The following is a 26708-nucleotide window of genomic DNA, read 5'->3' as shown; positions in this document are numbered from 1 at the left end:
CATTGTGATAATCAAAACGCATTACACTTAGCACGAAATCCTATCTTTCATGCTCTGACCAAACAAATTGATGTATAGTATCGCTTTGTTCGTGAAGTAGTTGAGGATGGGCAGATCTCGTTACAAAAGATTCACACTAACGACAACGTTGTTGATATGCTAACAAAGTCTGTGATGAGATAGAAGTTTATCTGTTGCAGAACTTCTTTAGGACTTGAAGCCACTTAACAAGAGATGATCGGAAGCTATTCTCGAGGGTTTTTTACTATGAAAATAATCTTCAAGTGGGAGAATGTTAAAGGAGCATTCAGTGGACCAATCAAGCAGTGGCCGACCGAACTGAGTCCACCAAATATTAATCAGTGCACAACTATTAAGTCCACCGTTTGGATTTTCTTAGCAATGAAGATTTTTTTCAAAATTCCCATTATAGCCCTCAACTCAAATATAAATAGGGGTGTTCCTCCTCTATTATTTCTCATCCCATTTCCATTTCATTGCATTGTATATACACTGTACAGGTGTGATTCTGGTGAGGTCATTTTTTGTATTTTCTCCTGTTTATAATGAGAAGGAAAGCTCCAAGCTACTGTCCAAGCTACTGCCCATGGACGTAGGCAATTTAGCCAAACCATGTTAAATCTGGTGTTCTCTTCTTTTTTCTTTATTACTATCTGCTTTTGTTTCTTTCTGTGCACATACAAATTACACTATTCGTTGTGCCACTCCAATAGAAGGCATGTTGAATTTGAGAGGAGCCATGTGTCTATTCAGTTAATATGAAAGCCATGACTACACATAGGAAGCAACCTCAATTTGTCTTGCTCTGAAAATTCACATAGGCAAACTGCATAGTCAAACAACTCTTTCAGACCCTTTATCTCTTTGTAGAGGAAAATAGGGAGAGCATCTATGAAAGCTTGATCTAGACCAGAGTCATGTAGATGGAAGAGCTGTTGCAATTTCCTTTGGAGAGCATCAGAACCAGAAATTTTTGGGTTTCTGTTAGACCGAGTTGTCGAAGAGAAAGACAGTTGCTTAATAAGGAATCTGACAAGCAAGTGGAGCAGGCCAAAGATGAAGAAAATAATGGCTAGAATAACTATATAAAAAGAACAGCAGGGCTGATTCTACTACTAGATGATGATGAAGGAGTTCATTCTTTTTGGTAATTATTGTTATTATAAGGAGATGAGAATGAAGATGAAGGGTAAGCAGGAATAAGAGAAATCATAGGAGCGAGAGGTGGGTGGGTCAAAAGACCAACTTTTTCCATCATTTGAATCCGATTCCAAGACATTTTTAGGAGATGGGTGGGCTCAAAAAACCATCTTTGTTTTCAGCTTTCCCAGGTCAAACACAAAGGCATTCGTAGTTAGGCTAAAAAAAACCATCTTTTGAGGATTTATGTGGAATTAAAAAACGGTGGCTGGAGTGATCGCTGGTGCCGGAGAGGGAGGTGGAAGAGGGTAAAAAAGTCTCTGGTTTGAAAAGAAAAATAAAACATCAAATGAGGGTTTAATGAAAAAACCAAAACCCCACACAAAAAAAAATGAGGGTTAGAGCTTACCTGATGACCAAAGTGATCGCCAGTGCCGGAGATGGGGCTAGAGATCCGAACTCGGGTAGAGAACAGCGGTCAAAGCCTCCGATTTAAAGCTCGCAGAGTCGCAGACTTAAGCCCTTTTGAATGAGTTTTGCAGCTAACGGACAGGGTTAACGTCGGTACATTGTACGTCTCACGACCACGTGTGACTGAACATGTGTCAGTCGCATGTCGTGTGTGGTGACTGTGGGGCGAGGCACGGGCAGTGATGCAGTAAGTATAAAGGTGTGGTGGTTGATATGGTCATTAATGGTGATTCTTGTTGCCTGCTTGCGGTATTTAGTGAGCATGCAGCTAGCTCGACTAAGTCTTGCTTTTCTTTCATGTGCCACATGGTGCAGATTTTGCATCATTTTTTTTTTTATCTAAAATTTATACCACCATAGTGCAAATGAGACAAAAAGTATAAATTTTGTATTATGTAAAAGCGCAAATCATAGTATAGTTACAAATAGCATTGGGTCAGTTCTACTTGATCCAACCAATTATATCGGTTCTGGATCTGTAATTTGTCCTGATCAATAATTGGGTCGATTATGGTGCTTATTACCCCCACCCAATAGTTGGGGGAATAGTGATAGGGGGAATTAATGCCTATACAAGGGGGGCAATGGTGTCAAAGTAGGAGCTTTGGAAGTTTTGAGTTGTTATATGTAAGGTTTAAAGTATTGATAAGATACACCACCAATACAGTTGATATGGGGTGTATTCTATCATATCTTTGGGTGCTTGGGTGCTGATACACCTGCTTATGAGTGTTTTTATAAATTCTTTTTTTTATTAAAAAATAAAAGGCATATTGTTTAAAGTACCGATATAACTATACTCTGTGTATCGATACTTTGAACCATGATTTTAGGTGTACAGTGGAGTTAAAAATTCTGATGCAGGTTTCAGTGAGATTTTCCCTATATTTTATGTGTAAAATATTGGTTATAAACACTTGATTTAGTAACATGTAAATAATTTACCATTTTACTACAATTTTATTTAGACTATATTATCAAAAATGATGTTTTAAGTTGTTATTAACATAGAAAATTATGGATGCTAGTATAACTGGATCTAATCAGGTCAGACCCGATTATTCAAATTAATAATCAGGATGGTTTTGCCCTGGTCTATGGTTTTGTCCCAATTAATAATCGGTTTGGACCGGTGTACCTGTCCCAACTCCCAACCCAGACCTGACAGCCCTAGTTACAAACAAATAGATGCAAAACTGAACTGGATGCAAAATTTGTATCTGGTTCAGGTCTGCACTTCTCTTCACCCTTTATTCCAATTGCTTCAAATTCAGATTGAACAAATACTTTGTGCATCATTAATTCAGGGAAAGTTACTCAGTGGACAAGAAGTAGCAGTGAAAAGGTGGAGTTCAAGAATGAAATCACTCTGATTGCCAAACTCCAACACATAAATCTTGTGAGGCTCTTTGGGTGCTGCATTCAAGGCGAAGAAAAAATGTTAATCTATGAATTCATGCCCAACAAAAGCTTGGGTTTCTACCTTTTTGGTTAGTATAATTTTAACCCGTTTGCTTGCTTGTTTTCATTAATTTTTCTACTTCCTACTATACTAACACATACATACTAATTACCTCAATTTCTATCTATATGTGATATATAGATCCTACTAAAAGAGAGCAACTAGATTGGACAAAGCGATTGAGTATCATTGAAGGGATCTCTCAAGGACTTCTTTACCTTCACAAATACTCTAGACTGAAAGTAGTTCACAGAGATTTGAAAGCCAGTAACAGATTATTAGACGATGAGATGAACCCCAAGAAATCAGATTTTGGAATGGCCAGAATTTTTTACCAGAAGCAGAATGAGGCAAATACAAATAGAGTTGTTGGGACTTAGTAAGTACATTAGACCTTGAACTTGAACTTGATGCATCAGTACTCATCCACAATTAATCTTTTATCATCTGTCCATTTACTGTTTATCTTCTAACATTTTGTTTGATGAAAACAAATGTTTTCAGTGGTTATATGTCTCCAGAATATGCTATGGATGGAATTTTCTCTGTGAAATCTGGTGTCTTTAGCTTTGGAGTATTATTGCTAGAAATTATGAGTGGCAGGAAGAATACAAGCTTTCATCATATTGATCAACCATTGAACCTTATGGGATATGTAAGTTACTAAAACCATTTCATCAAAGACCTTTTTAAATTGCATACAGAATTTGATAATGGCTAATGTGTTTTAGTTTTCTTTTTACTGATATTTCAATTAAATTTGTTTCAAGCATGGAACATGTGGAAAGAAGGTAATGGTTTAGAGATAATAGACCCAATTTTTAAGGGATTCATGTCCCAGTGGCAAATTGTTGAGATGCATCCATATTGGTCTCTTGTGTGTGCAAGAGAGTGCAAGAGATAAACCCACCATGTCTGATGTTGTCTCAATGCTTGCAAATGAAATGATTTCATTGCCTACACCTAAAGAACCTGCATTTTCTTTTGGGAGAAGTATTGCAGAACAAGCAGATAAAGGAGAGTCCAGAAGTTGCTCCCTGAATGCCGTATCTGTTTCATGCCTAGAAGCTTGATAGAGGTACAAGATTGCTCGGTGCCCTAATTATAAGGGAAAATTCCCGATCAGTACCTTGTACTTTGGCTTGAGTGACGATTTGATTGTCGAACTTTAAAATGCGATAATTCAGTATCCAAACTTTCAAAATGTGACAATCTAGTACCTGTCGTTAACCAGTCCGTTGATCAGCCATTAAGCGACATTTGAAAAGTCAAAAATGTCATAAGAATGCCATCTAATTCTCTTTATCAATCACCCAAACATTGACAATAAAATGAACAGTCCCAAATTCTATATTCTTCTAAACAGTCACCAACTTTTTTGAATAGAAGAGGCTAGGATTTGGGACTATTCAATTTTTTGTCAACATTTGGATGGTTGATAAAAAGAATTAGATGGCATTTGAAGGGCATTTTTTACTTTTCATATGTCACTTAACGGCTAATTAACCGGTTGGTTAACGGCAAATACTGAATTGTCACATCTTAAAAGTTCAGGTACTAAATTGTCACATTTTGAAAGTTCGGATAATAGATTATCGCATTTTAAAGTTGAGGGACCAAATTGTCACTCGAACTAAAGTATAAAACAAAAGATGGCCTAAGACAAAAAAAAAATATAAAGCAAAAGATGTTAATCCACTTCTTAATTTGTATTATATTTATTTATAGTTTTCATATTTTGAACCTGTGTGGAATATTATTAGGGATAGCTGCATCTTGGGCTCCTTAAGTTTGAATGGGCCTGTTAGAACCCTAATTGCACCCTGAAATATTATATTTGTGGAAAAATCTATGATACCAAAAATACATGATATTAGAAAAGATTTGACCATTGGTATACTGGTTGGTTGGTTGTAACTTTTCTAGAATCATTGGCATATGTTAAGGTAGCACTTGATAATACTTTCAGATCTGAAGTCTAAAAAACTTCATTTTCAGGCGTCAAAAACATTTTTGTAAATGGCAAAGTATTCCCCCGATTTAAACCCAATGGAAGCTCATTCTACTTGTTGCTCTCGAACGAGAAGGGGAGAGTGGGAGACTCATCGACTCAGAACTCCGGTTGCATCTTCTTCCTCTCAAATCTCATCCAAACTTTGCAAGTTATACTGTTTCTCTTAGAAACGGGAAGCTTCAGGACCACTGTGAAACGTGTCGTCAGTTCCGTCCTCATCGTCCTTGCTCGGATCGAAGAAGCGCGCCGTCGGTTCTGTCAAGGTCTCTACACCAAAGAAGCGTGTTGTCGGTTCTGTCTTCATCATCTTTGCTCATACGAGCATATCGCCGGACTAGGCGCCAACATGTCGACGCTAATCTTTCCAACCACGAAAACATCCCCCATTTCCTCAAAATAAGAAACCTTAAAGTGCTTCAGAGGTCACAAAGACCAGCAGATCACACCACAGATAATCCGATAGACTATGAACCGAATGGTTCAATCTCACAAATCCCATTCTTCCCTCTCTCTCAGTTGATCTCTCTATCTCTTCTCCACTCCCCGCCATTATCGCCAAAGCAGTTGCTCCATCTCCACTCCATTGCTAATTATTAAATATTGTTAATTGCTTCATGGAATTTATTTGTGATATTGAATATTATTTTAATTTTTAATAATTCATTTTAAAATTTTAAATTCTTTATATTTTTTATTTGTAGTAATTATTAAATATTTTAATTTTTATTAACTTTTACATATTTTATTTTTTATTAATTATAAACTATTTTATTACTTTTGAGAAAGTGGAGTTTGAAGGGAAATTCCTTTCAACATCAGATCGCGCATCATCACTTCTGCTCCGAACTCAATAAATGAACCCTGCTCTATCCCATAAAATGATTTTCTTTGGTGGAGAATTTGGTTTTGGAGTCTTGGGCTGTCAAAGATCAAGGTTGGGCTGCAAATGGGTGGAACTGAACCGGATATAGGTATATTCATATTTGATTGACGGTTGAGTATTGTATTCCGATCCAAGTCCGATCTGAAAGCAACCCCTAAAATTCGATTTTATCCAAATATGGAGCGGGTCAAAATTCTGATATCGAAATCGGGTTTGTTTAGAATGCTCAATCCTGTCAATCCCTGGTTCTGTTCTGACTTCTGAGTTCTGAGCTTGTACACGAGTCCCGCTGTTTTTACAATCTTTATCTTCCTCCCAGTCCCAGCTCCAGGTGTTGAAAGTTGACGCTCTTTTTTTTTTCACTATTGTTAAACTTGACGCCCTTTCACTAATAGCAGTTTACAGTTTTCTAATCGGAAAGCGATGAAAGTTAAATGGTCAACACAATGACATGTTTGTTATGCAGCAAAAAAGTCTAGACTCTATACTCTAAAGACATGGCCTTACCTTATCCGGCCAAACAAGCCGATTTTCAGTCCCTTTCAGCTGAAATTAACTCCCAGATTCAAATCCATTTAAAGGTGTCAATTGGTTCGTCGGAAATGTCTCTGTCTGGTTGCCGCGGAGGCTTCGGAGTTGGGATTCAATCATGCCTTCACGGGGTTCGGGGAGGAAGAAAATCAAATCGATTCGTTGCCATCTTTCGACTTTTAAAGGTACCTGCAGCACACCGTGAGAGACCGAGAAACTCCAGTCCTCAGTTCTCACGCCGTTGGCTTTAATCAGTTTACCAGCTCCATCCCCTTTGGAGCGTCGTTTTTTCTTGCGTGCTAATTCTTCAACTGATTGCCGGGAAAAAGAAAAAAAATGGCTACTAACAAGAGAAGCATCGTCCATGCACCATTCTCCCTTCTCGTTTTCTCATTCATCTGTGTACTCGTATCTTCAGCCCGGACGCTTCCAAGAACCGTTATCTGGGTATTTCATACAATAAATATCAAGGAGACGTAACCGTGGTCTGGGTTGCCAACCGAGATACCCCAATCGGCGATAGCTCCGGTGCTCTTACCATCGACGGCGATGGAATATTGAAAATCACAAGCCGTGGGGGGAATCCTATCATCCTATGTTCCAACCAAACGACTAGTAACGTGACAGCTACCTTACTCGACTCCGGCAATTTCGTTCTACGAGAAGTCAATCCTAATGGAAATGCGAAGCGTGTGGTGTGGCAGAGCTTCGATTAACCCTCCAGCTCGCTCCTGCCCAGGATGAAACTGGGATTCAACTCCAAGACCGGCCAAAGCTGGACTCTCACTTCTTGGCTGACCGGCGACGACCCATCTCCGGGAGCTTTCTCTCTGGGCTTGGACCCAACTGGTAAGAGCCAGTTATTGGCCTGGTATCGACGGGATGCTTACTGGAACAGTGGGGTGTGGGATGGCCGAGGCTTCAAGAGCGTCCCTAAGCTGACATCAGACGATGTTAGGTATAATTTCAGCTTTGTCTCGACTGAAGACGAGAGGTACTTCACTTATATCCCGAAGCGAAATTCTTCTCCCCCTTCCTTTTGGGTGCTGAATTACGACGGGTACATCTATCAATTTAAGTTCTACGACTGGGGAGTGACGTATCAGAGTTCCTCGATAATCTGTCCGATATCGCATTCTCCTTTCCCCACCTTTGAGGAAAACAAGAAAGGGTGTTTGGCGGAACAGAACGCACCGGAGTGCCGGAGAGGCGACCAGTGGTTCCATCTCGAAGTTCGATATGTGGGTGTTTCTCCTCCCTACCGGTTCGTGGAAAATGCGAGTCTCAGAATCGATGATTGCGACAAGATGTGCTGGAGCAATTGTTCTTGTATCGCTTATGCCACTTTGTATGATAACGCGACGGGATGCCAGCTTTGGAGCAGTGGCTCTACATTCCGGGAATCTTCGAATTACAATGATCAAATCTTCCTTCTTCGTTCCACCGGTAAGCTGTTTAACTATTTCTTAGTTTTCGAATCTTTCCTTTTTTTATTGAACAATTAATTGAAGACTGAAATTGGATTAGTTCGGGTCGAAATTCAGATCAAGAACTGCAAATTCTCTGGTGGAAAGGGAAATGATTTTGTTTTTCTACAAATGGGCCTGCGAATGATTCCATCATCTCCTTCAGCACTGGATCACCGTTTTTCTATAAACCTGACCAATACAACGTATAAATGATTTAGAAATTAAAATTGTACTGTTGGCATGAGATGAACAGATAAATGCTAAATGATCTCCATTGCAGGAAAAAATAAGCGATGGATATGGTGCACTGCTGCAGCAGTGGTTGCTACAGTAATAATTCTCCTAGGCATCTTCTGTTGCATGCGCAGGAGAAGAATCAAATCAAAAGGTAAGAGCTCAAACTCAATCTAAGTAAAGATTAATTGGAAATTTCTCACAGAAAAGATGATAATATCAATTTTATTGCTTCTATGTATCCAACAGAAGAAAAAGAAAGAAGCCAACAGAAGCTACTGCTTGAACTGGGAACTAATGTCACAACTTCTGAGGATGGGAAGAAGGATCAGGACTTGAAATTGTTCAGTTTAGCCAGCATCATACTGGCCATAAATAACTTTTCATCAGCAAATAAACTTGGCCAGGGTGGATTTGGGCCTGTTTACAGGGTAAGCTTCTCTTGTTCTCAATCTAAGATGTACATCTTTTTCATCAGTAAAGCCGGTTTTTCCATGGAAATGTCAAATGGCTACTAGATAAGCTGTTAAAGCTTGTCTATACCACAAACCCTGTATCAAATTAAAAGCCATCTTCACATTCTAATTCAATTTCAAAGCCTTAGTGCTGAGAGAGTTCCTATTAATTAAATTTGGTCCAGTAGAGCCGGACAAGTAGTTGCAGATACTTACTTTTGATCACATTTCCAAATCTGCTGGAACCAAAGCCAAGCTGCACTCTAAATTCTAAAACATATTCTCATTACTTCAGGGTAAGTTATTAGAAGGGCAAGAGATTGCAGTTAAAAGGCTTTCGAGAAGTTCAGGGCAAGGAGTAGAGGAATTCAAAACTGAGCTCGCACTTATTGTCAAACTCCAACATGTGAACCTGGTTAAGCTTTTGGGTTGCTGCATTGAAGGAGAAGAAAAAATGTTAATCTATGAATATATGCCCAAGAAGAGCTTGGACTCCTACATCTTTGGTACTTGATGATCTAATTGCTCTGGTTTTGCATACTTTTAAATATCATCTACTTCTTTCATTCACAAGTTAGTAAACTAAATACCCAATTTTTTATTTTCTTTTTTTACCTGAGAAGCAGGTCCTGTTAAAAAGGAGTTGTTAGATTGGAAGAAACGTCGCCACATCATTGAGGGAATTGCTCATGGGCTTCTTTATCTTCACAAATTTTCTAGACTGAGAGTAATACATCGAGATTTAAAAGCAAGCAACATTTTGTTGGACAATCAGTTAAACCCCAAAATTTCAGACTTTGGCATGGCTAGGATTTTTGGGCGAAATGAAAGTGAAGCAAACACAAACAGAGTTGTTGGGACCTAGTAAGTAAACAACAACCACTCTAAACAAGTATATTTTCATGGATTCCATTTTTGTTGTTTGTCTCTCAAAAATCAAAATTGTTTTCCTGATAATTGGATCCAGTGGTTACATGGCCCCTGAATACGCCATGGAGGGAATCTTCTCAGTTAAGTCTGATGTCTATAGCTTTGGAGTTCTGCTGCTGGAAATCATCAGCAGCAAGAAGAACACAGCTTCTTATCTTTCCGATCGCCCACTTAACCTTGTTGGTTATGTAAGTTGTATGCTTAAATAAGCCTACATTACAAATAGCTAGCCAGGAACTGAGCTTTTCTGATACTACAAGTGAATTGAATTGTTTCAGGCATGGGAGTTTCGGAAAGAAGATGCTGCCCTAAAGCTAATAGATCCCACATTGGATCCTTCATGTTGCAGAAATGAATTTCTAAGATGCATTCATGTGGGTCTCTTGTGTGTTCAAGAAAGCCCAGGTGACAGACCCACAATGTCCGTTGTTGTGTCTATGCTAACTAATCAAATGATGCCTCTGCCTGAGCCTAATCAACCCGGATTTTCAGATAGAAGTCTGGCTCCAGTGGATTCACATAGCAGGAATTTGGAAGGTGTTTCCATTAACCACGCAACTATTACTGTGATGGAAGGCCGATAGAAGTTCTTGTTGGCTCTTGGCAGCACTTCCTTATTTCAATTGTATGATGATTGTATTATTGGAAATTTGATGGCAATTGTGAATAATAGATGGTGATTCTGTTTGTTAAAGCTTTTTCGTGTTAACTAAAGCTCAATTGATAATTGCTGATGATCTTCGTATGACGTTTTCTCTCTTCAATCATCTACACTCCAACCTAATAAAGGATAGATTTTGCCTCAAATTCAAACCCAGTTTTCGCACCACATAGTGAGGGCCCTCGCCGGCCGTAACAGGTCAAAGATCATTTATTCAACCAGCTACTATGTAGGTAAGTAGATAACAGTCGTGATCAAGCTATCCATTCCACGCAAGCCGACATTGTCGATGAACAGAGTTCAGCGCTCAGTCTATCTGTCTCTCTCTCTCTCTCTCTCGTCATCGGTCCAAGTCAATCATCTGCTTGGAACCTTCATCTTTCATTTTAGTAAAGCCATGAAAGAAAAAGGCAGGATTTTCTCTCATCGTCGGTCCAAGTCAATCATGATCTGCCCATTTTCAAATTCTTTTGCAAATTGCAAGTGGACCCGAGCAATGACCAGAAGACAAACTCCCCTCACGTTAATTTATCAGTTCCTCTGCTGGTCGCTGCTGTGTGTTGATTGATAGATTATCGATGTCTCTCCTCACCAAGAGAAGCAGCAGCACCTATGGGAAATTCAAAATTTCCCTTCTCGTCTTTTCACTCGTTTTTGCTCTAAGAACATCCCATGACGCAGTTGCAGCAACAAGGGACACAATAATAACAGAGGGTGAAGGGGTTCAGGACTGGGAACACTTGGAGTCTGCAGGTGGAATTTTCAGACTGGGATTTTTCAGCCCGGGCGCTTTAAGGAACCGCTACCTGGGTATTTTCTATAACAAAGCTCGAGATGCGACCGTTGTCACGGTTGGCAATCGAAATACCCCAATTGTCGATTCCTCCGGTCTTCTTACGATCGACGGCAACGGAAAATTGAAAATCACACACAGTGGAGGCAATGCTATTATGTTATATTCCAAACAGACCGCCGGTAACGTGACAGCTACTCTATTGGACTCGGGAAATTTTGTTCTGAGGGAGGTCGATTCTAATGGAACTGCAACACGGGTATTGTGGCAGAGCTTCGATTATCCCACGAACACGCTTCTGCCCGGGATGAAACTGGGCTTCAACTCGAAGACCGGCCATAACTGGAGTCTAACTTCTTGGCTGGCCAATGAAGACCTCTCGTCGGGGGATTTCTCTCTGGGCGGGGACCCAATGGGTACTAACCAGTTGTTGGCCTGGCGTCGACGGGATGTTTACTGGAAAAGCGGAGTGTGGGATGGCCGAAGCTTAAAGAGCGTCCCTGAGTTGACATCCGACAATGTCACATACAATTTCAGCTACGTCTGGAGTGAAGACGAGAGATACTTCACTTACTCCCTAAAGCAAAATTCTTTTCCTCCGTCGTTTTGGGTGCTGGATTCTGAAGGAAACTTCAGGCAATATAAATTCTACAACTGGAACGACGACACGTATGATAGTTTCAGCATTCTGTGTCCAACCCATCTGCCCTACAACTACTCCAGAGAAAACAAGAAAGGGTGTGTGGAGCAGAAGGTACCAGGGTGCAGGAGAGGAGAGTTGTTCTATTCCAAACAGGGGTATATGGATGGACCTGGTTCTTTCTACACGTCCTTGAATGCGAGCTTAAGACTCAGAGACTGTGCAGACATGTGCTGGAGCAATTGTTCTTGTATAGCTTACAAACTTATTATGCCGAAGAGACGGGATGCCAGCTTTGGAACAGAGATTTTACTTTTCGGGAATCATCCTCCTGGGATCCTATTCCTATCTATATTCTGGGTTCGTTTCTAGATCAACAATTGACAGCCAACAGTAAGCTCCAAGTAACTCTATGAATCATCCATTATTTCAATTTTCAACAATTTGGTTGTAGGAAGTAATTGATTTCCAATGCAGAAAAAGAATCAAAAGATAGGCGATGGTGGTTGTACACCGTTGCCATAGTAGTCGGCGTACTGATGCCTCTGTTGGGTTTGGGCATCTTTTACTGCTTGAAGAGGAGAAGTCTCAGATCAAGAGGTAACCTCTTACAGTCGATCTAAAAGTTGAAAAGAAGAAGGTCCGTGTTAGTCAAAAGACAAGCAAGATCTTATTTTTCTCCGTATTCAGCAGAACAAAATGAAACAAACCAAGAGATATTATTACTTGAAGTTGAAGATGGGAAGGAAGATCATGAATTAAAGCTATTCAGTCTATCCAGCATCGTAGTCGCCACAGACAACTTTTCATCAGAAAATAAGCTTGGTCAGGGCGGATTTGGACCTGTTTACAAGGTAAGCTCCTGTAGTCCTAAAACTCAGTCCGGCCTCCTGCACTTCTAGTTACTAAGATGCTTTGAGACTCAAACTCTCATACTTGCATGCATACTCAAAAAGTGTCAGAAAAGAGTGCAAGAGATTTTAAACTCTCAAACTAGTCACTAAGATGCTTTCAGACTAAAGGGGCTTGTAGTATTCTCCAACCAAGGAGATTATCAATGTTTTAAAATCCGGCCCAAAGGCTGAACCACTTTTCTTGTATGTCAATGGTTCAACCTTTTGGATCAATGGGTCAACATTTGACATTATTATCTGTTAAACATGTCAGGCAGGCTAGCAGTTCAACTATCCATGTAGGCTTTTGTAATATCATCGGTTAGAGGTTAATCCAAACCACAATTGTACCTATATCACATCACCAGATCACCGGTTTAATCAGATGGTTCAAAGGGAAGGACACACCTATGTTCAAAAATCAAAACCCATCTTCACCTTCTAAATTAAAATAACTGGTGATTTACTCATGGTCACATATTTTAAACCAAATTATGAGGAATCATAGGCCGGGCAGGGGCTGATTCTGGGCTTGAACACAACTTAGACCCAAGCCCAGAAATTTTAATGTTGACATTTGATGAAGGAAGATTTGACCCGATCTCGCAAATCATGTTACGTGGCAAAAAACAAGTAGCTCGACACTTAAAACAGCGTACCGAGGGTACAAATGCCAAAGGGAAGAGACCAGCGGTCCGAACTCCCTAGAAAGTGCCCAAACTCCCTACTTAGAGCTTGAACTCCCTAAAAGGAACCCGAACTCCCTGCAAGGTGCCCGAACGCCCCACTTAGTGCTCGAACTCCCTACGATGAGCCCGAACTCTCCCTTTGGGCCCGAGTCGCACAAAGCAGAGACCCGAACTGGCTCGTCCTATGACAGTTCGGGCCCCCCCTTATCCGAACTCAAGACTTCACCTCACGCACCGCTCCAGGCACTTCGCTTCCAGAGAATTGAATTGGACGAACCACACCGTACCTGACACCGAAGGAGTTCGTATCCAGGGGCGGCTCACCTGACTGACTTGGGATCTGACGCTTGACGGCCGCATTTCAAACGGCCACCTGCCACCGTCACCTGTCACCGCTACCTCCAGTTACAGAGACAGCTCCGACAAAAAGAGCAGTGACGGTTCTGCCCCAGCAAAGGCGATGACGCCCGAACTGGCAGAAGCACGAAAATACTCATTCCCGACCTGACAGGAGTCTAGGAGTGAGTGCACGAGGTGGTTATAAAAGGCTCTCCACCCCCAAAGAGGAGGTATGCAAACTTTGTGCTATCTGGTTTTACCTTGCCGTTGAAGGATTCTAACTTAAGCTTCGGAGCCTTTACACTGGGTCCCCCCCGAAACTTCCTCATCTCCTCCGTTTTAGGTTCTCTGCTACCCAGTTCAAAGGAAAGGTCATTGACAGCTACTCATTCTCCTAGACTCCTGTCAGGTCAGGAATGAGTATTTTCGTGCTTCTACCAATTCGGGCATCATCGCCTCTGCTGGGGAAGAACCGTCACTGCTCTTTTTGTCGGAGCCGTCTCTATAATTGGAGGTAGAGGTGATAGGTGACGGTGGCAGGTGGCCGTTTGAAATGCGGCCATCAAGCGTCAGATCCCAAGTCAGTCAGGTGTGCCACCCCTGGATACGGACTCCTTCGGTGTCAGGTACGGCGTGGTTCGTCCAGTTCAATGCTCCGGAAGGGAAGTGCCTGGAGCGGTGCGTGAGGCGAAGTCTTGAGTTCGGATAAGGGGGGCCCCGAACTTTCATAGGACGAGCCAGTTCGGGTCTCTGCTTTGTGCGACTTGGGGCCAAAGGGAGAGTTCGGGCTCTTCGTAGGGAGTTTGAGCACTAAGTGGGGAGTTCGGGCACCTTGCAGGGAGTTCAGGTTCCTTGTAGGGAGTTCGGGCACTTTCTAGGGAGTTCGGGCACCTTGCAGGGAGTTTGGGCTCTAAGTAGGGAGTTTGGGCACTTTCTAGGGAGTTCGGACCGCTGGTCTCTTCCCTTTGGCATTTGTACCCTCGGTACGTTGTTTTAAGTGTCGAGCTACTTGTTTTTTGCCACGTGATGTGATTTGCGAGGTCGGGCCAAATCTTCCTTCATCAATTGCCCCCCACTCCTCGTGCTAAGGGTCTTGCCCTGCCGCGAGGAGTTCACAAGGTGTCAAGTAGATTTGTCATGCACTTTGAATCTTGGTTGCCCTGGCACGAGGTGCGTTGTCAGGGTTTCTTGGGCTTCTTCGAGCGTCTATTTATGCGGGAAGCGCATCGGCCTGTCTAAATGCTAGTAGATGTGGCGGCGCGTGCGTCGTTTCAAATTTTCAAAAAAGCGTGCCACTTGGGGGCGCGATAGCGGGCGTTTTTTCAAATTTGAAAAAGACGTGTCGCTATCGTTTTTTCTAAGGAGACGTGCGCTGGCGTTCCGTCAGTTTCGAAAAGATGTGCGTCGGCGTTGTCAATTTCAGAAAGACGTGCACCAATCACGTCTCAGTCTTGGGAGACGTGCGGTCAGTGCAGTCGTAGGTCGTCAGATTGGCTTTGATCTAAGCCGTTGCCTTTCGGTCACTATGAGCATAAATAGCGGGGGGGGGGGGGGGGGGACCCCAGTTGTTGTCACTTCTGTATTTCTCTCGAGCTCGCGTCTGAGTTTCAGCTCGCATCCAGTTCATGTCCAGGTTTTTTTTCAGTTCGCGCTCAAGGTCTTCCGTTCGTCCGAGCTCCTGTGGTCTACAGCTTTTGTCCGGGTGAGTACTTTCCTGGATCTCATCACTCCCAATGTCTAGCTCGGATGGCTCAAATAGTCCTTTCAGTGGGTCTAATGCAGGTTCTACGAACCAAGTTGCATCCCCCGATAGCCCTAGCGAGCCGGAGGTAGAGCTCGAGGAAGAGTTCGAGCTTGTAGGCCATGGGGCTTCGGGTAGTTTGGCGTCCACCTCTCGCCGGGGTCGGATGTTAGACAAGTTCGGCCCTTCGACCATGATGCCCGAGGGGCTCCAATCCCTCATTACTTATTATAACTTGCCCGGGGAATATGCTTATTTCATACCTACGGGTGGCTTTCCTTGGGAACACGGTCCTGATGAGATCGTGATATTCCGGGAGCAGCTCTCCGTGGGGCTGTGATTGCCTTTCCACCCCCTCTTTGTCAAAGTCTTGAACCACTTCGGCGTGACGGTCGGCCAGCTTCACCCGAATTCCATTCGAAACTTGGTGGGGACAATCTCATTTTTCTGCGACGAGAGCTTTCCATTGGACTTGAAGATTTTTTCTTCAATCTTGATGCTTAAGAAGTAAGCGGGTCCTCTCCCCGGGCGCAAGCGGGCTTACTACCTGTCTCCTCGCCCGGGCTTTAAGCTTTTACACGAGCTCCCCAACAAGGTCCCAGCATGGAAGCGGGACTATTTCGGGGTGCGAAGTGTGCTGGGGTGGCCTTTTCAAACCGGGTGGGGAATGACCGCTCCTGAGTCTGGGGTTACGCTTGACAAGGAGACGGCGAAGGGACTCCGGCAATGGGCGCGGCTTGGGCTGAAGTGTCAACAGTATCTGACGGAGGCCAAGCTCATTGCGGCCGACCTGAGCTCGGGTAGGTTCTTCACTTAGAGACTCTTATCTTGTTGTCTTTCTTGCTTTTTACTGATAGCGAACTTCTTTTCGCAGGTGTGATGGATTCACGAGGGACCCGGGGTGGGCAATTGTTTCAAGGTATGAAGAGGAGAAAGCGTGTTGCCAAGCGAACTCGCGCCGAGATGCCTTAGGATGCGAAGCCCGAGGTGCCGGGCTACCAGCCAGAAGATCCGCCCAAGGAGCCCGAGATGGTCCCTCCGATGCTGTAGCCGGCACGGGGCCCTTATGCTAAGACTACATACACAGGGGCTCCTACATACTTTGGTGCTCCTGCTTACTTCGGGTATGCTCATATGCGAGCTGGGCCCTCGGGCTTGGGGGCCCCGGGGGATTTCAGGAGTGTGTTGACGCTGACCCATGCTCTTCAAAAGAGTAAAGAGGATATCTTCCCCGAGGAGGTTGCGGCGTGGACTGATCTCCCTCTGCATCAAGTGGCCTGTCGTGTCGTTACTCATGCCATGGTGGTAAGTGTTCTCCTTTTTTAGAGCTCTTTGGCTTTTGTTTTGTTGGTTCTTTTGATCATTCGATCTCTTTTGGTAGGTGAATTCTTATATTCACGCCTTGGAGGCTCAGGTGGAGAGGAGCTCGAGGCAGGCGCGAGCTGCCGAAGAGGCTCGTTGTGCTGCCGAGGAGGCTGCTTGTGTTGCTGACTGCTCGTTTTTCCCGGATCAGGCAGGCGAGGTCTCAGAGAGATGTCGAGGCCATGGGAGTGGTGGTGAAGCACATGACGGACTTGAGGCTGGATCTGCAGCATCAGGTCGAGTATCTTCAGGAGGACATCAGGGAGAGGACGCAAATCTTTTCTCAAGGTATTGAAGATGCCAAGAAGAAGGTCGTCGATGAGTACATCGCTTCGCCGGGTTTTGATGATCTGATGGTGGATTCATATAGGAGGGGTTTTAAACAAAGCCGGTGGATGATCCGGAATACGTACCCCGAGCTCGATGTTAGCGCCATATCCACTTCGCGCATAACTCAGGAGATGGCTAATGCTACTGACGCCGAGCCAGACTCCGAGGGTGAGGCGGGGCCTTCGGGTTTTGTTGAAGTGCCTTCTGATGATGAAGAAATAGCTCCTGGCTTGTAAATCTTTTTTTTTGTACTACCCTACTTTTGGAATGGAATGACTTGTTTAAGTGCTGGTTATTCTTTCTCCCGAACGGAGCATATTTGCCAAACTAAACGTATTTGCCGAATTGACCGTACGTCCGGTCTGTTTTCTGCCCAAGTTACCGCACTCGCACGGCCTGTTTTCTTTGCTTGCTTGTGCCGAGATTCCTTCATTAGCTCGGCATCCTAGCCCATAGGCTTTGGTGGTGATTTTATCCACTTTGCTTGGCGGTCTATAGGTAGTATCGCCTTAGGTTGACAATGTTCCATGCTCGGGGTACTTGTTTTCCCTCTAGGGTTTCGAGCTCGTATGCCCCCCCGAGTGCTTTCTTTACTCGGTAGGGTCCTTCCCAATTTGGTCCGAGTTTTCCTACGCTGGGTTCGGGTACCATGACCTTACGGAGAACAGGTCGCCGATGCGGAAGTTCCTCTTTTTTACTCGCACGTTATAGTACCGAGCTACCTTTTGCTGGTAGGCTGCAGTTCGGATGGGCGTGAGGTCTCTCACCTCGTCCAGTAGGTCGAGGTTGGTGTGTAACTTGAGGTCGGCAGCAGGCTGATGGTGGATATTGGCATGCTTCTGACACTTGTTGCATTTTCTAACGAGCTCGACGGCCTCTGTCTTCATCGTTGGCCAGTAGTATCCTTGTCGAAGTGCTTTTTGAGCGAGGGCTCTGCCCCCCAAGTGTCCGCCGCACAAGCCTTCATGAGTATCGCAGAGTACGAGCTCGGCTTCGGCAGGGCGCAAGCATCGCATGTAGAGGAGTGTGTAGGATCGTCGGTACAACCGTTCGTCTATTATGGCGTATTTGACTGCCTGGCGCTGCACCCTCTTGGCTGCATTGCGGTCCGCAGGGGGGGTTCCGTCTAGCAGGAAGCTCGCGAGTGGGTTGATCCAGCTCGACTCTGCTTCAGAGACAGGAGCGACCTCTTCTGCCCCACCGAGAATGCTGGGCCGAGGTAAGTCCTCTATGTACACGGTTCTCATGGCATTGTGGCTCGTGCTGGCTAGTCGGGACAGGGCATCGGCCTCAGTGTTATCTGACCTCGGGATTTGCTTGATGAAGTGTGACTGGAAGTTGAGCAGGGCCTCCTTTACTTTTGCCAAGTATGCAATCATAGTGAGGTCGTGTGCTTCGTACTCTCCTGTAACTTGGTTGACCACGAGCTGGGAATCACTGCAGACAACTACGTGCTTCGCTCCGACCTTGTGCGCTAGGTTCAGCCCGGCTATCAATGCCTCGTACTCCGCCTCGTTGTTGGATGCCGCGAACTCAAAGCGTAGTGCATATTCCAACTTTGTTCCGTTCGGGCCGCGCAGCACTATTCCAGCCCTGCTGCCCTGCTGGTTCGAGGAGACATCTACGTGAAGGATCCAGGGCTCCTCATCCCAGTTCGCGTTTGGTCTAACCAGGAGAGATGCTATACTGGCTACTACTTCACGGGGTTCAGACTCTATTGGCTTGGGAGCTCCGAGCTCGCCCGAGCTGGGGATCTTGGGCTCGACCGGCTTAGGGGCTTCGAGGCTAAACGTGCATTCAGTGATAAAGTCTGCCAAAGCTTGGGCCTTAATAGCAGTTCTTGGCTTGTACTGGAGGTCGTACTCGCTGAGTTCGATGGCCCATTTCGTCAGTCGACCGAAAACCTCGGGTTTGAGTAAAACTTGTCTCAGAGGTTTGTCGGTTAGGACGATGACGGTGTGAGCTTGGAATTACGGGCGGAGTTTACGAGCTGCTATCACCAGTGCGTACGCTAGCTTTTCTATTTGCGGGTACCTTATCTTTGCTCCCTGCAAAATTTTACTAACATAGTATATGGGTCGCTGGACCCGGTTTGTTTCTTTTATTAGTACCAAACTGACCACCTTGTCGCTTGCCGAGAGGTACAGTTCTAAGACCTCGCCCTCCTCGGGCCGGGCTAAGGTTGGCACACTGGCGAGGTAACCTTTTAGCTCGTCAAACGCGAGCTGGCAGTCTTGGGTCCACTCGAACCCTTTGCCTTGATTACTTTGAAGAAAGGTAGGCAGCGGTCTGCTGATTTAGACATGAAGCGGCTCAGAGCGGCTATGCGGCCGTTTAGCCTCTGAACTTCTTTTACTTTCCGCGGTGGTCTCATATCTAGGATGGCTTTTATTTTGTCCGGGTTGGCCTCAATACTGCGTCGATTGACAATGTAGCCTAGGAATTTGCCCGAGGTGACGCCAAAGACACATTTGTTAGGGTTCAATTTCATGCTAAACTGACGTAGGATTTAGAAGGCCGAATCTAAGTCTTGTATTAATTCTTGTGAAAACTCTGTCTTGACGACCATGTCGTCTACATAACACTCTATCTTCGTGCCAATCAGGGGCCGAAACAGCATATTTACAAGTCTTTGGAAGGTCGCCCTGGCATTTTTTAATCCGAAGGGCATGACCTTGTAACAGTACAAGCCGAACTCGATTATGAAGCTAATTTTTTCCTCATCGGACTGGTCCATCCGGATTTGGTTGTAGCCTAAGTAGGCGTCCAGGAATCTTAGCAACTCATGTCCCAAGGTTGCATCCACTAGACGGTCAATTCTGGGGAGGGGGAAGCAATCTTTCGAGCAAGCTCGGTTCAGGTCAGTGTAGTCGACGCACATGCGCCACTTGCCGTTTGCCTTTTTTACCAGCACAGGGTTGGCCACCCAGCTCGGGTAATGGACTTCCCTTATGAAGTCTACTGCGATGAGCTTCTCGACCTCCTCGCCGACCGCCCTCCAGCATTCTGGGGCTAAGTTGTGTTTCTTCTGTCTAACGAGTCTGACTACAGGGTCAGTGTTAAGTTTGTGAGTTATAAGGTCAGGGTTAATACTGGGCATATCGGCTGCAAACCATGCAAAAAATATCTAAATTTTGAAGTAAAAAACTCACCAGTTCGGTTCGTAGGGGCTCCTCGACGGAAGCACCGATCTGGAGTGTGCGAGCTGGGTCCGTAGCCGAAGTCGAGATTGCGACTGTTTCCTCTGTGGATGAAGCTCGTTCCTCGCCTTGCTCCGCAGGCCGCTCTAGTTCGAGGTCATCGGCTGCCTTGGTTTTTCCCTTCAGGGCGGCAACATAACACTTGCGGGACTCGAGTTGGTCGCCCCGCACTACCCCCACACCGAAGTCCGTAGGGAACTTCATGGTCGAATAGTAGGTGGAGACCACCGCCCGTAGGATATGCATGATCGGCCGCCCTATTATGGCATTGTATGGGGAGGGGGTCGCGACCACCAGGAAATCATGGTTGAGTCTGACCGCACAAAGCCATGTGCCGACTTCCATAGGTACTGTTATTTTTCCGAGGGGCTTGACTTCCTCTCCGCTGAAACCCACCAGGGGAGTGTTTGCGGGCTTTAGTTCGCTCCTCTGTAACTATAGTTGGTCAAATGCTAATTTAAAGAGGATGTCCGCCGAGCTGCCCGAATCTACGAGTACGCGTCTAACCTCGAAGTCGATGATCCTTAGTTTAATGACAAGCGCATCATCGTGGGGGTAGTGGACCCCTCACGCGTCGTCCTCCGTGAAGAAGATTGGTTCTTCGGTCTTTGGTCTCTTTGCGGGGTTCTGTTCCTCGAGGGCCGCTTCGCGAACTGAAGTCCGGGCTGCTACCGAGGTACACCTTGCTGCCACCGAACCCCCCACAATTACATGGATGGTTCCCCGAACTGGCCTCTCTTCCGGAGGTTGTCGCTGCAATGGTTCGATAGGTCTACTGCTAGATTCAGGGGCATCCTTTTCGTGTTCCCCTGGCCAACCTGCCTTATTGCTATTATTGTTGTGCCGTACAAAGTTTCTCAAGTATCCGCGATGGATGAGCCCCTCTATCTCGTCTCGGAGATTATTACACTGCTCGGTGCTATGACCATGGTCTCTATGGAAACTACAATACAAATTCTTATTTCTTTCGTTCGGATTTCCCTTTAGGCGAGGTGGCCACTTCACATATGGGGCGTCCTTGATCGTCATTAAAATCTCGGTCCGCCTTGTGTTCAATGGCGTGTAATCCGTCCAAACTGCTAGGGGAGCTCGGAACAACTGGTTCGGCTTTGGCTCTCGGGCCAGGTTTTTCCTGTCGACTGGGTTGGAGGGCTCGCCTTCCCTCTTTTTTTTCTCGTTCCCGCCCTTGGTTCGTTGGTTGATTTCTTCCTCTATCCTCATGAACTTGTCCACGAGCTTGAGGAATTCGGCCACGGTTGCAGGCTGGTTAGCTACCATGTGCCATTTGAATTCTTTATGCGTTACCCCTCTTTTTGCCGCCGCGAGCTGCACCGCGGGGTCCAACCACGGTATCTGCAAGCATGCTTCATTGAATCGCTTGATGTAGCCCCGTATGGATTCTCCTTCCCTTTGGACTACTCCGAAGATGCTTTCCTCTGTTCTGGGGCACTGTTTGCTGGTGACAAAGTGTGCGGTGACGACCTGCACTACCCCCCTGAGGGTGGTGGTGAAGGCCACACACATGCACGATTCGTTGGCCCTGGCGATGTGCATTTGGGACTAGAAAAGTGTCAACGTGGTCGTTGGGGTCGAAGGACCCGTCATGCTTGTCCAGAGGTGGGAGCTTGAAATCTCTGGGCAAGGGGACCGCCAGGAGTTATGATGCGAGGGGGGAAGGAACTGAGAGAATCGGGGCAACTCCTACCTCGTCCAAGCTCGTCTCTTCTTTGCCTCTGAGCTCTGACAGGACACGGGTGGCGGTTCGGCGACTTCGCCGGCGCCTTCGCTGTTGAGTGGGCCTTGTACTAGCGCTGCTGGCCTCCGTGTTGCCAAGCTCGATGGGCCCGGAATGCTGGTAGTCTACTGCTGTCAGTGCGCCGAATCGGTTTTCTATGAGTGGGAACTCGAGCTTGGAGCGCCGAGGTGCCGATCTCGTGGGCGAGGTTCCCGACCCGCCTGCGAGCTATGAGGCAGGGATGATTTTTTTCTCTCTTCGGCCTGGGGACAAGGCCTGGCTATTAGGGAGGTTCTGGGGCCTAGAGGCCTTTCCTTGGTGGGGGCGTCCATCCTGCGGGGAGGCCTTGGCCGGCCTCGGAGCAGGGTGGCGAGGTGGAAGTAGTGGTTGGTTCAGTGGCAGTTGGGGGAACTGTTGTTGATAGTGATACTGAGAGATGTTGTGCAGCACTTGGTGCTGGTGAAGCTGGTGTTGCTGGAACTGTTGCATTTGGGCTTGCATCGCCCGCATGCACTGCATCAGGTCGTCCAACCGGTTTTGGCTGGCTGCCAAGGGGACGGCAGTCGATTCAGTAAAGGTTGTCTCAATAGGGGGAGGAAAGGGGATGCTTGTGGCATGAAGGTTTACGGGCGCCACTGCTTGTGGCGCATTCAAACTGGGGATTCCATCCACCGAAAGGGGGATGGTGAACTGTCCAACGCACACCACGGGAACTTGAAGTTGTTCCCCGGTGGTGTTTGTCTCTGTGCCACGTCCGGCATTGCTGGAAGAGGCCATGAGTGTTGGGTTTTTTGAAGAAGAAAAGGGGGTATGAGAGTTTGGAGGGAGGCTTTTTTGAAGCGTTCCCACAGACGGCGCCAATTGATGATGCGCAACCCGGCCGGTCTTAGCTGTCAACGACCTTGCCTCTGAACTAGGTAGCAGAGAACCTGAAACGGAGGAGATGAGGAAGCTCCGGGGGGAATCCGGTGTAAAGGCTCCGAAGCTTAAGTTAGAATCCTTCAAAGGCAAGGTAAAACCAGATAGCACAAATTTTGCATACCTCCTCTTTGGGGGTGGAGAGCCTTTTATAACCACCTCGTGCACTCACTCCTAGACTCCTGTCAGGTCGGGAATGAGTATTTCCGTGCTTCTGCCAGTTCGGGCGTCATCGCCTCTACTGGGGCAGAACCGTCACTGCTCTTTTTGTAGGAGCTGTCTCTGTAACTGGAGGTAGCGGTGACAGGTGACGGTGGCAGGTGGCCGTTTGAAATGCGGCCGTCAAGCGTCAGATCCCAAGTCAGTCAGGCGCGCCGCCCTGGATACGGACTCCTTCGGTGTCAGGTACGGCGTGGTTCGTCCAGTTCAATGCTTTGGAAGCGAAGTGCCTGGAGTGGTGCGTGAGGCGAAGTCTTGAGTTCGAATAAGGGGGACCCCGAACTGTCATAGGTCGAGCCAGTTCGGGTCTCTGCTTTGTGCGACTCGGGGCCAAAGGGAGAGTTCAGGCTCCTCGTAGGGAGTTCGAGCACTAAGTGGGGAGTTCGGGCACCTTGTAGGGAGTTCGGGTTCCTTGTAGGGAGTTCGAGCTCTAAGTAGGGAGTTCGGGCACTTTCTAGGGAGTTCGGGCACCTTGTAGGGAGTTCGGGCTCCTTGCAGGGAGTTCAGGCACTTTCTAGGGAGTTCGGACCGCTGGTCTCTTCCCTTTGGCGTTTGTACCCTCAATACGCTGTTTTAAGTGCCGAACTACTTGTTTTTTGCCACGTGACGTGATTTGCGAGGTCGGGCCAAATCTTCCTTCATCAACATTACTCATGATAATTACCCTCACTACTTTAGGGCAAATTAGCAAAGGGGCAAAAAATTGCAGTGAAGAGATTTTCAAGAAGTTCAAGACAGGGAATGAAGAAATTCAAAAATGAGCTCCTACTCATTGCCAAACTCCAACATGTGAATCTTGTTAGGCTTTTGGGTTGCTGCATTGAAGGAGAAGAAAAGATTTTGATCTATGAATACATGCCCAAGAAAAGCTTGGACTCCTTCTCTTTGGTACTCTCTACTTCCTCTGTTTATTTATTTAGTTTGGTTTGCACAGTTTCAAATTTATTCTAGGCTCAGAATAATACACAGACTTAAAAGCAAGTAACGTTCTATTGGATAATGAGTTGAACCCCAAGATATCAGATTTCGGCATGGCTAAAATTTTTGGGCGGAATGAAGATGAAGCAAACACAAACAGAATTGTTGGTGTTAAGAATTAATTGAAAATGTTTGCTTTGTGCATGATTGAATGCAGTGGTTACATGTCCCCTGAGTACGCCATGGATGGAATCTTCTCTGTTAAGTCTGATGTCTATAGCTTTGGAGTTTTGCTGCTAGAAATCGTGAGCGGGAGGAAGAACACCGGCACTTATCATTCAGATCGCCCTCTTAACCTTGTTGGATGCGTAAGTTTCATCTAAGCCTTGTCTCAACTATATGGGATTGGCTACATAAATCCTGTTTCACTATTCCATTCTGTTCAGTCTCAAAACCAAAATTTGTAGAGTAGAAGTAATACTTGTCAAACAATTGTAATGTAATTGAATTGGTATTGTTTCAGGCATGGGAGCTGTGGAAGGAAGAAGCAAGCCTGAAACTGGTGGATCCCACTCTGGTTTCTTCATGTTGCAGACATGAACAGTTGATCAGATGCATTCATGTTGGTCTGTTGTGTGTACAAGAGAGTCCAAGTGATAGACCCACAATGTCGGATGTTGCCTCCATGCTGAGTAATGAAATGATACCTCTGCCTGATCCTAAACGACCCGGTTTTTTTAAGACAAATAACTCGGTTCAGGTGGATTATTCTCAGTCTCAGAGCGACCGGAAGTTGGAAGATTGTTCCATTAACCATGCAACCATTACTGTCATACAAGGCCAATAGAAGTAATTGTTCATTCAACTTGCAATGAATGACTATTTTTGTGTGATCTTATATCAAGCAATCATCTATGTATGTATATGATATATGTATGTATGTATTTTCCTTTTTTTTTAACCTTTTGATGCAATTTTATCAATTCTGAAATCCATATTGATCATTGATCTCAAATCAAATATCCAATTTGATTGGAAATTCAGTACATATTCAGCATAAACATAGAAAATAAGTCATTTATATAAATAGATAAAAATAGGTTCATCGGAACCCTAAATCCTATCTGAATTTATTAAAATTCAAACAGTAAAGAGGATTGGAAATAAATGGAACTGGAACGGAGCACACCTCACACCAACCTAACAGCAAAGCATAAATATCTCCCGTAATCTGATGTTATCAATCATGGGATGATGTTCTCATGGCTGTGATGCACTGTGAGGTTGGTGTAAGGCACACTCTGTGAGAGCAAATTTAAGTGCTTTTAAAATGTTTAATTTCATTTCAACATGCCTTTATGAGATCTCATAATAGATTTATGCTTTGTAACTAATTTCGAGTGTTGAGAATAGACCTGTTCTCGGGCTGGGTCAGGTTTTGCAAGCCCAAATCCAGTTTAGAATATATAATATTATATAAGAGGTCTAGTAAATCTATACTATATAAAGCAAATACTTGTCTCGGGTCCCATGCAGTTCATAAGAATTAAATCTAAATACCATATATCATTTATGATTAATATTTATTTGCATATATGCACATCCCGTCTATATTATATAAAACTAATACATGTCTCGAGCTCGAGTATAAACCCACATGTCTAAAATTTTGTCCAATTCCGATAAAGAACAGCCTGGACAGCCCATTGAGCTATCGGCCCACGAATAATTCTGGTTGAGAAGTATCAAATTACAAAAACAAATAATCTTTTTTCACAATTATGAGAAGGGTAAATTATAAAGACCCCCTCTCGTACTATGGGGTTAGTGACAATTATCCCCCCTAAACTTTCATTTGTGACAAAGATCTCACCCTACTAGGGGCCAGTGACAATTACCCCTCTAAACATTTACGACAAAGATCACCCTCTACTAGGGGTCAATGAAACAATGACAATTGCCCCATAAACCTTCATTTGCATCAAAGACCCCCTGGATTTTCATTTTACAAAAATACCCCCTGACCATATTTTGATGACAGAATGCGTTGAATTGTTAAACTTTCTTTATTTTGTTTTTCTCAACATTTTCTCTTAAACCCTAATTAACCAAAAAAATACCTTCATTTTCGCTCCTAATTGAACCAACTAAAATAACAAGAATTATTTCTTTGATGTAGAAAAAAAAGCTTCTTTAAATTCCTATTTCCTTTTACTAACATGTTTCTCTTTAATTTAAAATATAAAAATTATCTACTCTTTACTCTAGTAAATTAAGGAAACCGAATAAAACCTTAAATTTATATATATTAGGAAAAACCTTTACTATTTTATTTGAATATTGTATCAATCCAACAATCTATAATGATCTATTGGAGCAATCAAGAGGACTTCATTATTATATTTAGAATACTAATCAAATCATAAATCATTCAAAAAATAATAATAAAGGGTGATTTGGGGATTTAAAAGCTTTTAAACATAGTGAAAATCTTTTTCAAAGTTAATTAATGAAACTCTAACACAAGAGGTATCTATGGTAAAGTGAAATTTAAGGGGATATTTATCCCAAAATGAAAATTCATAATTATCACTAATCTATAGTAGAAGTGGTCTTTGTGGCAAATAAAAGATCAAGTGATAATTATCATTGACCCCATA

The 26708-nt window shown here is 44.6% G+C and overlaps 3 protein-coding genes and 2 pseudogenes across 6 annotated transcripts; 4 read left to right on the top strand and 1 right to left on the bottom strand.

Annotated features, from left to right (window-relative positions):
- Window positions 1-172: 172 nt before the first annotated feature.
- On the bottom strand, window positions 173-1817 carry LOC148842699 (RING-H2 finger protein ATL46-like; annotated as a pseudogene). Its single transcript, XR_016103678.1, has 2 exons — window positions 1571-1817; window positions 173-1481 (listed from the first exon to the last, which is right to left on the bottom strand). The product of XR_016103678.1 is annotated as an RING-H2 finger protein ATL46-like (transcript).
- Window positions 1775-4167, top strand: LOC148842698 (receptor-like serine/threonine-protein kinase SD1-7; annotated as a pseudogene).
- Window positions 4168-6466: 2299 nt separating this feature from the next.
- LOC148842697 (G-type lectin S-receptor-like serine/threonine-protein kinase At1g11330) lies at window positions 6467-10304 on the top strand. 2 transcript variants are annotated; one of them, XM_088959688.1, is made up of 7 exons: window positions 6467-7968; window positions 8272-8379; window positions 8475-8656; window positions 8976-9186; window positions 9307-9544; window positions 9648-9798; window positions 9889-10304. In XM_088959688.1, exons 1-7 carry the CDS (start codon window positions 7263-7265, stop codon window positions 10192-10194), a joined length of 1902 nt encoding a protein of 633 aa, XP_088815814.1. In that variant the 5' UTR covers window positions 6467-7262; the 3' UTR covers window positions 10195-10304. The 2 variants fall into 2 exon arrangements, with proteins under 2 accessions (XP_088815814.1, XP_088815813.1); XM_088959687.1 differs by having other exon boundaries at window positions 9304-9544.
- Window positions 10305-10452: 148 nt separating this feature from the next.
- On the top strand, window positions 10453-12097 carry LOC148842696 (G-type lectin S-receptor-like serine/threonine-protein kinase CES101). Its single transcript, XM_088959690.1, has one exon. The coding sequence runs from the start codon at window positions 10850-10852 to the stop codon at window positions 12074-12076; it is 1227 nt and encodes a 408-aa protein (XP_088815816.1). The 5' UTR covers window positions 10453-10849; the 3' UTR covers window positions 12077-12097.
- An 8-nt stretch (window positions 12098-12105) lies between these two features.
- Window positions 12106-25036, top strand: LOC148842695 (receptor-like serine/threonine-protein kinase SD1-6). Of its 2 annotated transcripts, none has more exons than XM_088959692.1 (3): window positions 12106-12558; window positions 24266-24416; window positions 24572-25036. In XM_088959692.1, the coding sequence occupies exons 2-3, from the start codon at window positions 24273-24275 to the stop codon at window positions 24893-24895; spliced, it is 468 nt and encodes a 155-aa protein (XP_088815818.1). In that variant the 5' UTR covers window positions 12106-12558; window positions 24266-24272; the 3' UTR covers window positions 24896-25036. The 2 variants fall into 2 exon arrangements, with proteins under 2 accessions (XP_088815818.1, XP_088815817.1); XM_088959691.1 differs by lacking the exon at window positions 12106-12558 and adding an exon at window positions 23601-24018.
- The last annotated feature ends 1672 nt before the right edge of the window (window positions 25037-26708 follow it).

Source organism: Nelumbo lutea, chromosome 8, assembly GCF_056320005.1.
Source record: "Nelumbo lutea isolate HS-2025 chromosome 8, American lotus-T2T, whole genome shotgun sequence".
Lineage (NCBI taxonomy): Eukaryota > Viridiplantae > Streptophyta > Magnoliopsida > Proteales > Nelumbonaceae > Nelumbo > Nelumbo lutea.
The sequence above is the reverse complement of the archived record's forward strand: the minus strand, read 5'-3'. Positions and strand labels throughout refer to the sequence as shown.